This window comes from Diadema setosum, chromosome 18 (assembly GCF_964275005.1).
Source record: "Diadema setosum chromosome 18, eeDiaSeto1, whole genome shotgun sequence".
In the NCBI taxonomy this organism is placed as follows: Eukaryota; Metazoa; Echinodermata; class Echinoidea; order Diadematoida; family Diadematidae; genus Diadema; species Diadema setosum.
In genome coordinates, this window is record NC_092702.1 from 516,383 (window position 1) to 530,533 (window position 14,151).

The following is a 14,151-nucleotide window of genomic DNA, read 5'->3' on the forward strand; positions in this document are numbered from 1 at the left end:
TGGAATGATGAAAATAGTTTGTAATATTCCCAACAGAACAGAAAAAAGGTACAAATTTGTCTTGTTAAGTTTTACAAAAATCAAACAATTCTATCTTTGCAAGATATTTAATTACATACATCAAAATCATCTGGAAGTCATGTCCAGTGAATACATGTCAAAATTACTATGAGAAATCAAAACACAACTTACTACTGAGAGTTGAAGAGAATGTATTATGCATTTTGCCTGCATAACGCCGAGCACACACAATACCATTTGTACAGTGTACAGACATTGAACGTTCATCACTTGAAAATATCAATTCCAAAGTTTGTGTATTTGTAAACAGAAATTTCATTTGCACAAATCTATTCTACAACCTGTATTTATACATGGCATGTCTTAATCAACAGCATTAAAGTCATATGTCTTGTAGCTGAGACTAGAGAGAATGTGTTAAGACCTGAAGAAAAACAAAACAAAAACATTCTACAACATGCACTTCACAAAAATCAAGTCATAAAATCAACATTTACAAAGGTCATTATATCATTAGCAAAATGTTCAAATATTTCACCAAATAAAAATTGAAAATGAGCCCATCCAACTTGCCATTTCAATGCATTTACATAAGCACAATTAAAATTTGCAGAGGTTCTCACCAACTGCAGTGTCACTAAAATGTTAGTCACAACATGTAATATATGGTAGATTCAGCAGAATGGACAACTTTCTACTAGGCAGTCAGTTCATGACCTGCTGAGCCGTGCAATCCATTTTATGCATGCCAATTCTTCTGTAATGCTACAACTTTCATGCATTAGGTGTAACAAACTTCTCAACATCAAACATACTTTAAAGCAAACTGAATTCTTAACCTATTGTATAGAACAAATCCCATGAATTAATTACACTAATACACATCAATGTTCTTTCAGGTAATATCTTTTTCCTTTTTTTTTTTTTTTGGTTTTTTGTATTTTGTTTTTCATGCTAGGCAGTCTTAAAACAATGAACATACATATGCATTTTTTTCAGTGAGTAGAAGGCATTATATCTTTTAATACATGTAATTTCAGATGAATATGGATCAAAGTCTATAAATTCTATAAATGCAAATAAAGGAAATTAATAAGATAAGATTAAAAAGGAAAAGGCATGAAATCTAGATATTCGATCTGAATCCTTTGTCATACATAGCCACATGGATATCAACAGTCATTTTTTATTATTTTTTTATTTATCAGTTGATTAGACTCCATAACCTGACATACACAACACAGGGAACATGGTCAATCCATCAGAAGGCTTCCTACAATCAAAGTCTCATAGCTTGAAGAGTACACACATATTCCATGTCGCAGTGCAATAAGTTTGAATCAATCCCCCAACTGAAAGAAACCACAACATCTTGCCTCAGTACAGTCACTGTCCCCATCCAATCACAATCATAACTCTCAATTGAATGAACATTCAACTTAAATTTGGGAGCTTATCTAGAACAAAATGATGCTGAACTGAAAACAAAATATATGCCATTTACATTAGTAAATTCTCTCTGCACAAGGAAAACCAATGATAAGGCCTATTTAGTCTTAAAATGGAAGAGTTCTGGTTTTGAATTGTTCAGTTTCTAGTCCCCTTCTAAAAGACATTTCAACACATATGACAGCCACGTGTATAACATTGACTTCCCACTGGCATTAGTGTGTGTAATAAAGTTCATTTACATCATGGGCAAGCTAACATTGATTGTATGACATACTAAGAAAGGAAAGTTGATCATGGTAAAGGGTTACAAGACACAGCTAACACTCAAGGAAACTCGTACACACATAATAATTCTACTAAGAGAGCTATGATTTGTCTGTTCTGGCTGTTTTGTGCAAACATACATACTATTGATGGCATGTGAGCAGTAAACACTGAACACAACATTGACTGTCATTTTTGCACACAAATATGGCTACCAGTAAAGGTGCAACTTGTGCAATATACGGCACACCAGCTAATATTTTCTTGGTCAAGTTGAATCACAATGAACAAATAATCCCCATCCTAATCACAAGACATAACTTGTTACAAATGTCTGTTAGCATGGATCAAAGATGCTCAATCAAAAGAATGCACCACAATGCTAACACAGACTGTGTTCCTGTCTGGAGTTTACTCATGTTTTTGTTTCGTTTTGTTGTTTCTACCAGAATAAGGTTGATACACAAAACTTTATCAAGGTGCTGGTTGCTGGTCAATGAAAAAAAAAAAAAAAACACAGTATCTCTCTATTTCTATAGGATCACTAGTGTCAGAGGAAAATTGGCCAGAAAAAAGAAAAAAGTCACCATGACATAACTTTCTTTCTTTCTTTCTTTTTTTATGGTGAAACACAGGGTGGTGCTGTTTAAGGCTTCAAAACATCAATTATGTCTTATGTGATTCAACAGGTATACACTTCTCATACATACTTCTTCTGCAATTCCAAGAACTGAACAATATCTTCTGTTCACAATTTTAGGAAACTGTGTACAAATGCACTGGACCAAAAATATGCAGGACAGTCAAATAGATCATGAGTTTGTATAGTAGAGCATGGCTAAAATAGTGGGCAAGTAAGTACATTCAGAGATGGTTTTATTACACTTCAGCAACATCACTCAAGGGAAATTTCAGATTTTAATTAACACTTTGTGTCAAGACTATTGCAAATGATTGCAACTTACATATTATTACAAAAAGCAAACAAACTTCAATCCCCCATAATGGTCCAAAGAACATGTTTAATGAAATTTAAAATTTTTGAAAATGCTCCCATATATGTAATTTGGTCCTGAACTAAGAAAAGGAACCACACAGGGCTTTAAAATATTTTGATGGTATACAACAACAACAAAATATTCCACTCATCATATGGGAAGTTACTCCTCGATAGCTATGAATTCTGTTTGAAGGTGATTGGCGTAGTTAACAACTTGGGTGTAGCATGTTGAGATATGATCCATTCAAACAGACATTACCTTGACAACAGGCACATTTATGTTTGTACACAGATAATCTCTCTGCTAATTTGCTCATCAACAAGTACAAACATTACAAAACAATCGAGCTAACAGTGCAGATCTAGCAGAAAAAATGATTAAGACTTTCATTTCAATCCAAGCTAAGCACATCTTTGCTATTCAAATACATTAAACACTACTATTTTGTGCTGCTAATACTGCATAATTTTTTTTCATCCCTCGCACATGTCTGTTAGCTGGGAGAGAGGGTATGGTGCTAGAGCAGCAGGGTGTTTGGGGGACTGAAGTAAGGAGCCAATGAGGGCAACTGAGAGCAGCACGGTGGGATCAATGACAGTCTAGATGTTGGTGGCCTTGGGCTGGTCATAGTCCGTCATGCTGCCGGAACGAGGCTTGACCGATACCTGGTGCAGTCCTGGGATTCCAACACTACCAACTACAGGACAAAAGAAAGACAAAAAAAAAAAGTGTTTAAAAGTTAATGGCAGGAGTCAGCTCAGAAATACCCAGTGTGGACATTACTATGGCAGGATACATTGCAACTCAAAATTTGTTGCTAGTGTATATACATGTGTATCCCCGTCACTAATGACTTCAAAAATTTCAACAATGCAATTTGCACACAATTATGATTTCCACATTTTAGTTTCTCCTTTGTGAAATGTGACTACTAGTATTTTTGAAAAGTATCTAGAGTCTTTGTACAGAATAGAAAGTGTAGGATTACATCCTAAAAGTTGTTCATAATGAAAACATTACTGCTACATGTACAAGACAGTCATACTAGAACAAGGACTTGACAAGACTTTGACATCTAAAATTTTCAAGTGTTTTCATGTAACAGAAATGTAATTGTAGACATTTTATATGGAAAGTTATAACAAACACTTACTTCAATACCTTACATTAAGGGCACTGAAATATGTCCTTGATAGCTCATAACTACTGCCCTATATCTACAAGCAAGCAATACCATGGATGATGACCATACAGGATACAAAGATAATGAGAACATGAGGGGGGAGGGAACAATTTCTCCAGTCTGATCACTACCAAAAGCTTGCATTCAAATACAGGGTGACCACTTGTTGTGCTGGGAATACGTGACACCAACTAAGTGCACATGGAGAGCTTTGCTTAAAGATGCAAACCCAGTTATTTTTGGTGAAGTTGCAGAGTAATACAACATAAGTGAGTATGTGTTTATATCTGAAGGTTCCAATAGTTCATGTGATCTCCACACAGGGAGAGTCCTTTCCCATGCAAATGGGAGCTCCATGTAGTTCTGAGGCTAACTTATCCACACACAAAACAATAAATAAACGTAGATAGAAGTACTAACATATGATGCAGTCATATTTGCTGTAGTAATAATGATTTGAGTAATGATGAATGAAATTATGAAGAGCATTATTATTAAATGAATTGAAAGGAAACAGGAACCAAAGTCATGCGAGGGAATAGGATAACAGCAGATATGGCATGTCAGCAATGCATTGAAAAAAAAAATCATAAACAAAAACAAACATATTAGAGTGACAGCTTAATGCCTACCAGGTAGTTGGGTTCAAATTATACCCTATTTGGTCACATGAAGTTTGTTGTTAAATTTCAGTAAATCAATGAGTTTTCACTTGCTCTGTTGTCCTACTAACGTCTTTTGTTTACAAACTGTATTTCAGATCCTCCCCTGGGTCTGACCAAGTGTTGTGACATATATAAATCAGTACATTGTTACTGTGTAAATTGTAGAGTGGACGAGGGGGGAGGGGGGTGCAGCAAGGGGAAACCGAGTCTATCCCCAGTCAAAACCCATAAAGTAGAGTCTTCCAAGTGAGTTTGAAGTTTAATGATTGTAAGGTTTTAGCCCTAATAACGAAAAAGAAAATGAAGAAAAGAAAAAGGAAAAAAGAACCTTGATGGTAAAGAAGTGTTAGCAATGATGTTAAATAACCTGGCTTCAAAATTTCGGATAAAATTATAAGACAAACAATCCAGGGTGACAAACAACCAGGGTTTTGGAGAAATGAATTCAAATTGTATGGGTCTGAGAAGAGTGGGGTTTTTAAGCTTCACTATCTATTTGTTTCATTTCATTTTGTTTTTTTTTTTTTTTTAACTGAGTGGAGTTTATAAAGGGAGAGTAGAGAATGGATGGGAGGTCATTACTTTGACTTTAGATGCCGTGATCAAAGCTGGTTTGTCTCCGAGGCATTTTTGAGGTCTGGCCGAGAGAGGCACTCCTACCAAGTCTTGACATGGGGATGGAGGACACTGAGGGGCGATACAAATGGGGGCATGGTAGTGATACCAATGGGGAGGGGTGATACCAATGGGGGCATGGTGGTGATACCAATGGGGAGGAGTGATAACAATGGGGGCATGGTGGTGATACCAATGGGGAGGGGTGATACCAATGGGGGCATGGTGGTGATACCAATGGGGAGGGGTGATACCATTGGGGGCATGGTGGTGATACCAATGGGGAGGAGTGATAACAATGGGGGGCATGGTGGTGATACCAATGGGGAGGAGTGATACCAGTGGGGGCATGGTGGCGATACCAATGGGGAGGAGTGATACCAATGGGGGCATGGTGGTGATACCAATGGGGAGAGGTGATACCAATGGGGGGCATGGTGGTGACACCAGTGGGGGCATGGTGGTGATACCAATGGGGAGGGGTGATACCAATGGGGGCATGGTGGTGATACCAATGGGGAGGGGTGATACCAATGGGGGCATGGTGGTGATACCAATGGGGGCATGGTGGCGATACCAATGGGGAGGAGTGATACCAATGGGGGCATGGTGGTGATACCAATGGGGAGAGGTGATACCAATGGGGGCACGGTGGTGACACCAGTGGGGGCATGGTGGTGATAGCAATGGGGAGGGGATGCCAATGGGGAGGGGTGATACCATGGGGAGGGGCGATACCAATGGGGGCATGGTGGCGATACCAATGGGGAGGAGTGATACCAATGGGGGCATGGTGGTGATACCAATGGGGAGAGGTGATACCAATAGGGGCATGGTGGTGACACCAGTGGGGGCATGGTGGTGATACCAGTGGGGAGGGGTGATACCAATGGGGGCATGGTGGTGATACCAATGGGGAGGGGATGCCAATGGGGAGGGGTGATACCATGGGGAGGGGCAATACCAATGGGGGCATGGTGGTGATGGCAGAGAGAAAGCCGGTGGGTGTGAAGTTTGATTGAACACATCATGACATCGGAGATAATTGTGGTGATGATGTGGCAAAAATGATGATTAACAAGAGTAGTAGTAGTATTAGTGGTGGTGGTGGTGAGGTTAATAATAATGGCAGTGATGGTAGTGGTATTAGTGATGATGTTAATGATGATAACAAAGGTAATGTGGTGATGGTGGTGTAGTTATAACAACGATTACAGTATAATTGATTTTAAATAAAAGAAAGACAACAAGGTTTAAACATGTATAACAAAATCACACATACAAAAATGAATTTACATAAACAAAAATTTTCCATGGTACAGATAACAAGCCAAAGAAATTCAAGGTTATTAGGAAATGATGTAAAAGTCACAAAAACATCGCCATGGTGACAATCACATTTTTGCATATATTTATCATGATATAAAGATTTGCTTGATCACAAGTGATTGATGAAATTTAACACAATCACCAAAGTTATACAATAGGCAGTAACAATGAGGGCATCCAAAAAAATGACAATAAGGAAATTTCAGTTTTATATCATGGCATTATGTTTGCATGAGTGTAAATAACAAGGCATGATTACATAACAGCAATATTTGTGACAATCATAACAAAGGTTCCATAGCGGGGTAATTTGGGACAAGACAATGAATGACATGGGAATAAATTTTGTCAAGCAGTAATGATTTCAGAGCATTGTGAGAGCATAAACAATGATGAGGCATTTCAATATAAAGGCAGTATCGGCATAAAAATCAAATGCCATTCAAATGGTTTAATCAATCAAGAAAAAGATGTTGCAATGACATCAAAATTAAAAGCCATGAATTATACCAAAAGCAATGCATGTGAGAGAACATGATTTGGGATCAGAAACAAAAGGATATCAAAAACAAATACAAGTTGAATGTCAAGTCATGCAGGTATATGATAGGCAGCCAGGGGAGGAGAAGGGTTGTGTCATCAGGTATAGACAAGATGGATTGTGGGTAAAAACCATCGCCTCAGACATTAATTGAAGGCAGAATGATTATTTTTTCACAAGTCATGCATAGGGGAGTGATGCATAACACCACAGTCATGTCATGTCATGTCATGTCACGATGTGTTGTGTTATGTCATGTCGTGTCGTGTAAAGCCAGAGGCAACAAAAATTACATGGTTTTGTTCACAATTGCCGGCATCACATATTTGTCATATTGATGCAAGGTTTTTATCCATTCCATTTCAGTTTTGCAACATTACAGGGGAACAGGGATGCATAAACACAAAGTATCAAATGTATTTGGGGAGGGTTCAACAAATGCAGACGAGAACACAGAAAATGTAGCAAAAAACCCAGTTTATTGTTCCAAATTTATTGCAGAACGTAGAATGAAGAATGCCATCGGAAGGTAGTGTCAGTGATAGCAAACAAAGGGAAAATATGGGGAAAAATAAGAAAAAATATGAAGGCATGAGGATACCAGTACACATAAAAAGTGTAATTCCAAAGCATGTTGGAGTGGACTTTCACTAGATAAAATCAGAATGCCCGAATGTTTCATCACAATCAGACCTTGGAGAAAAAAAAAATAAATAAAATTTGACATATTCAGTCAGATATGTACTTCTATCTTTCTCATAAGCAAAGCAGAAGTCATAGCAATCTATGTCACTGCTGGGTGAAAACAGGTGAAATATTCAAATTCTATTTTTTGTATGTTGCATTTTGATGGAACTTTGTCATTCTGATTGTCCTATTTATTCAGTCAATTTATGTGGAGTGGAATTGGACTTAAAGCCATCATCTTTCTTGTTATTTCTTCTTAGAACAGTGTCATTTTCTTATTCATTTCTTAAAATATAAGTATGTTCTAAAATATGTCTGCTAAATGAAAAAAAACAAAAAAAAAAACATACACACAAAATAATAACTCCTTCCTTTTTTTTCTTCTTTTTTTTTAAAGACTTCCTTCTATGGTATACAACCATTCTTAATTTGCTGTTCTCCCAATTACCAAATGACTATGAATGCAAACTCAATCAATCACCAGATATTAAAGATAATAAAAAGTTTTGGTACCTCAAAAGTTTCCCTGAATTTCCGTGTTTCAGGTTAAAGTACTTTTCAAATAACTAACACTGTGAGACTTACTCGCCCCAAAGTGCTCTCAATTCTTAATTAACTGTGACCAGCAGCCCCATACGCATAGCGACCAGCAGCCCCATATGCATAGCGTAATGGAGCTTCGCATTGTAGCAATCAGGATCATGACAGATTTAGTATCGCGGGTAAATATCAACTTAAAATCCAAAAAATTCTCCAATTTGAAGACTCACCAATTAAGTTGAAGTCTTGAAAACAGGCTTCGGGCAACGTTTGGTTCTGCCAATAGTCCCTTTCTGTTCGAATTGATGACTGAATGTGACTCTGTCGAGAGGACCTTGGGAGAGCTACATACACTGATCACTACGGCCAGCGCATACACACACATCACATGCCAAACAAATTTTAAATCCACGAACGGATAAGATGTTTGTGTGCGCATGCGGTGGCCGTCAATTCAGTGTAGCTCTCCCAAGGTCCTCTCGACCGAGTCACATTCAGTCATCAATTCGAACAGAAAGGGACTATTGGCAGAACCAAACGTTGCCCGAAGCCTGTTTTCAAGACTTCAACTTAATTGGTAAGTCTTCAAATTGAAGAATTTTTTGGATTTTAAGTTGATATTTACCCGCGATACTAAATCTGTCATGATCCTGTAAGCTACAATGCGAAGCCCCATTTAGCTATGCGTATGGGGCTGCTGGTCGCAGTTAGCTACTCGGTATGCATATGGGGCTGCACGCTGCTGGTCACAGTTATCATGCAATAATGGTTTCGTACAATACGTGTACTACCTCGCCGCCGTACGGCGGCGGCTCTGGTATGAGACCATTATTACATGATTACTAAGACATGAGAGCACTCTGGGGCGAGTAAGTCTCACAGTGTCAGTTATATGAAAGGTAATTTAACCTGAAACACAAACTAAGACAAGGAAATTCAGGGAAACTTTTGAGGTAATACCAAAACTTTATATTATCTTTAACGGAATGATAAGTATGTCATATAATGGCCAAAACAAAACACATCTCTGGATAAGTCATTTAAAGCTTCCTCGCTGGTATCTCCATTACAAAGAAGAAAACTAATCTTTTGAAACACAATCTCTGTATTACTGTTATACTTTGCAAAGACAGGGCATGATGGGGACTGAGGGAAGACAGGGGGAATATCACTAATTACAACATCATAAATTACACAGGTTAAAACTTCTGTTAGTATATAGAGTACAAATACTCCGAGAAGGAGCAAAAATCACGCAAAAAAAAAGCCTAAAAAGCCTCCATCATTCCAGGTGCTCAGCCTCTGCGGTTCTAAGCTTTGCTTTGAGACACACAGAGCAGATACACAAGAAGCCCATCCCACTAGCATCTAGTCTAGACATTTTCATACATGTCACACCAAAGGGACTACATAACAGAGGTGCACAACCAAGCCATCCCTGTCCCAGAATTCTTTGGCATCACTGTAAACCTACTTGCATGGTGAGAAGTATTAAAGTTGGCAAACTGTTTTTTGTTGATCTCTACTTTCATAACTTACCCTATATTCTTTTTATTCACATACGTCTCAATGTTCATATTTTTAGTATTCATACTAAGCTTCAGGGAATCAATTTGTGGAATTTAACTTTACCAACTTTAATAGTATAGTGTTCTGATGACTCAAAAAGCATAATTCAAAATAATACTAGTTATATGAAGAAACAACAATATTTATGCTTTGGCCAGCCAGTCATCCACTTTCAGATTATAATGTAACCTAGTATCATTAGCCGGGTTCACACGTACAAATTAGCGGGATGACGATCGCGATGCACATCCCGAGTTTTTTTGCGAGCGTCCACACGTACCAAATTAGCGGGATAGCGATCGCGATCGGTATCCCGCTAATTTGGCGAGCGTCCACACGTACCGAATTATCCCGCTAATTGCCGATAGAGATAACAGCAAAGCCTGCAAACTGGGTCACACAGCGCCCTTCTCTATCACCACCTGTGCGCACTTTCCTTTGTCCATTGTCTTTTACGCGTCATTGGTGTGGTTCGAGCGCTGTTGTTATTGTTCTCCAAAGAGGTGAAGGACCTCCTCGCAGAGGCCTCGCTGTTGTGATGTGCGCATTGCATGATGGGATGTAAAAACTCGAGATTCTAATCCCGACCGTTCACACGTACCAGCGCGGGGCCAATTATCCCGCTAATTGGCGAACCAGCGCAAGATTTCTTGGGATTAGCATCGCGATGCTTATCCCGCTAATTTTCGGGTTTTTTCTGTCCACACGTGCAAAAAACTCGGGATGACGATCGCGATGCAAATCTCGAGATTTGTATCCCGCTAATTGATGTACGTGTGAACCCAGCTATTGTATCTCTCCGCATTGATCAAGAATGTTTAGAAGAGAAAGCAGCTAATAAAGTCTAGCATTTGAGCCATTTACACTGCAGCTGTATTTGAGACTAACACCAGATAAAAAAGTGAGAACATGCCAGCTATTAAAATCAGTTTCCCTTGTAAATTGTGACACTTAAATTCAGGCATATTGGTGTATTTTCAATCTCATACACCTACTACACACAATGAGTGTTAATTATGGAGAGTTTTTACTTCAATTTATTTAGCTCTTTTTTCCTTTGTTTCTTTTTTTTTTTCATGGAAGGATAAGTACTGACAACTCTCGCTAATCATAATTCACTGTAAGAACATGTAAATAGAAAGATTATTTCAAATGTAGTAGACTCAATGACAATTGCATTGACAGTGTTCTCATTCTTTTAAATCTAAATTTGTACTTTTAAAAAATGCAACAAAGAATCTTAGCTAATGAATCATTAATTTTCATCGTAATTTCTATGTGAGTTTATACTTGCTTTCAAATATTTGTTTTCTTCCACTTATTCTCATTTTAGAATGCATGCCAAAATATTTGGGGAATTCAAAGTATCTTGAATCTATATTATGTGAAGTACATGTATGGCTTGCCTTCTGCACAATCTTAGTTCTAGTTTATCATTTGTTTGAATCATAAAAAAAACACTTATTGGAAACAGCTAGTGAACACCTGCAAACTGACAAATAAAGAATATCTACGGATTATGGGACAAAACTTATTGTAGCATCTGGCAACATAGTTATCTAACCCATGTCACTCCTTATAACTTTACGTATTAATATCTACAAGATCATGCAAGATTTTATTCTTTTTATATTTTAATTTTTTTTAGTAAGGGCGTGAATACTAAAGATTATGGGAAAAACAAATCATAGCATCTTGCACTATAGCTATCTCATCCACGTCACTCTTCATAACTGTAAGTTTTGATCTCTACAACTTTATGCAGATTTCTTTTTATTTGATTTTTTTTTCATAACAAAAGTGAATTCTATCTAAAAGAATTATTGACAGCTGTGATTACATGTGGTAGAGATGGCATTGGTGAACTACACACTGTAAATATTGGGATCAAGGATTTTAAATAGTGAATAAACAATACAAACACTCCAGTATCTGTTGTATCACACTGCTGAGTTGACAACCAGTTTTGGGAATACTGCTGGTAGTAGCTAAGTTCCTATATTAAAGCTGTAGTATAAATGTAATTATGCTCAGCATAATGTTGTGGATTAGAAATGGATGTCAATGGAGGACTGCTAAGATAGATTAGGGCAATTGATATTGCTTGAAACTGTGAGGTGTTAGCAAATGATTAGTATTCAATGCTATGGATGTGATTCCCCTGCAGGACAAACCCAAGAGTATGTTTTGAAGACAGATGGCGAGAGATGGAGAGTGTCTAAGGAATGGCAGAGGGGTAACAAGAGGGGGGGGGGGGGGGGGGTGAGGAGAAGAGAGAGGTACTTACTCAGGCCAACACCTTGCAGGAACAGCTGGAGTCCCTCGGCCAGAGAGTTGGCCTGGGGGAAGAAAAAGACATACAATAGGATTACAACAGCTGAGGACAGTCACCTTTGCAATGAAGGCCACAAAAAAAAAAACATTGTTACATATTACCAATACCATGAGGTTCACTAAGATTCCTTTAAGCACTCATAGATAGTTACATCACAATCTAAACAATAAAATGTAGAAGAGTGTTGTTTAAAGGATTTTACTTCATGCAAAAATGGCCTATAACATATATTTATAGAAATCTAACAGCTACTGGCTTGATAAATTGTTTATTATTATTATCATCATCATTATCATCATCATCATAATCATCATTATTATTATTACTATTACTATTAATCATTTCGTATTTCAAGACAAAATACAAACAGAAAATCACATTACATGACACGAAGATTGTGGTGATTCTAGGTGCAAACTGCTGGTTGCAAGGGGAGGTAAAGGCAAACTTAATCACCGAGGCTCGAGGCCTTCCTCCCCTAATTGTAGGATGAACACAGTCAAACAATATTAATCATAAAACATTCATTTTGTAGAGATTGGTGAGTAAGATAACAGCATTACAGACTGGTATTTTGTCAAATGGTCACAGACTTACTGAAATATATGCTTCCCTCAAATTTTACCTAGAGCATTTACGATGTAAAGTGCAGTGCCTTCTTACCTACATGAAGACACTGATAATGTGTCCTATGCCGTTCTTGACTCTACCCTGAACTACCTAGACCTAAGGAGGCCATACACGCCCTGACTATCCACACCAGGTCTCACATCCATTCTTTCATAGTGCAACATCAACAAAACACTTTCTATCATCTACTCCCCATTAGACTGCTTCAAGGTCATTGCTAAATATTGCATGAAGTGTGTTTTGTTGCCATGGTGACTCACATTTTCCTCCTTGATGTCACCTCCAACATCCTTGGCAATGAGGATCTGGGAGTCCTTCTTGGATGGGAGTGCCTCATACACTTTCTCCTGGAAAATACAGAGCACAGCAAACATTGACACATTCAAAGTCATCTCCATTTTTTTGATCATATTACACAAGGCTTGGCAATAATTTTTTTTTTTTTTTTTTTTTTTGGGGGGGGGGGGGGTCAAGACACTGGCCACCTATTTACAAAATTGATCAGAAGGGCAAGTATAAAAGTAATTGATCACATACCACTATCCCTGCAAAAAACCCAAACAAACCAAGAGCAATGAACTAAAAAAAACAAACAAAAAAACATATTTTTAACAAGTAATCTGTCCTAGATATCACTGACATTCATGGGCACATCTTCAGCATTCACTGGATTAACCAAGAAAAATATTTTGTCCTTCAACACTCTGAAATATTGACTGTCATTGAAGGAAATTTATTGCTGCTTTTGCTTCTGCAGTTACACCTAGTGGGTGGGATGAAAATTGGGGGAGGGACTTATGAAGGTTCAGAAAACATGAGTTTCTGAGTTTATCTTAAATACAGCAATCTAGTGGACATGAATGCTTCTCACCACTTCATGGACATGAGGTGACTTGCTGCCAGTCACAAGAAGGGTAGGCAGAGTGATCTCCTTCAGGTGATTGCTGATGTCTGTTCGGCTACATAGGAAAGATGTAAATAGATTATTAGAAGTGTAACAATCATTGAATACTAGTTAATCAATCATTTTTCAGCAGGGTGCAAACATCCTGGAACAATGAGTAAACAACAAAGGAAATATAAATATGCTAACATGGAAGGTAGGATTCATTGTTGAGCTAAAACAATGCTGTGGCCTTTAGTCAAGCTGGATGACAATTGATATAGGCTTGAATATATACAACAAAATTTGTATTTGAAATTCGACAAATGGTTTATTTAGCTTCATAACAAATTACCAAAGCAGCAGAGTTCGGAGTGCTGGCCTTGTTAGATTTGGGTTTTTTCCTAACAAAGATAGAATATTTAATGTTTTCAGA

At 37.7% G+C, this 14,151-nt stretch overlaps 1 protein-coding gene across 4 annotated transcripts in view; it reads right to left on the reverse strand.

Moving 5' to 3' along the window:
- The window catches only part of LOC140242053 (uncharacterized protein ZK1073.1-like), an 81,214-nt gene continuing 67,063 nt past the window's right edge, over positions 1 to 14,151 (reverse strand). For all 4 annotated transcript variants that reach the window (XM_072321807.1, XM_072321806.1, XM_072321808.1 and 1 more), the window contains 4 exons: positions 13,704 to 13,791; positions 13,093 to 13,179; positions 12,155 to 12,206; positions 1 to 3,435 (listed from right to left, as the gene is read on the reverse strand). In XM_072321807.1, coding sequence (XP_072177908.1) covers positions 3,338 to 3,435; positions 12,155 to 12,206; positions 13,093 to 13,179; positions 13,704 to 13,791 — 325 coding nt within the window. In that variant the 3' untranslated portion in view covers positions 1 to 3,337. The remainder of the gene's footprint in view (positions 3,436 to 12,154; positions 12,207 to 13,092; positions 13,180 to 13,703; positions 13,792 to 14,151) is intronic.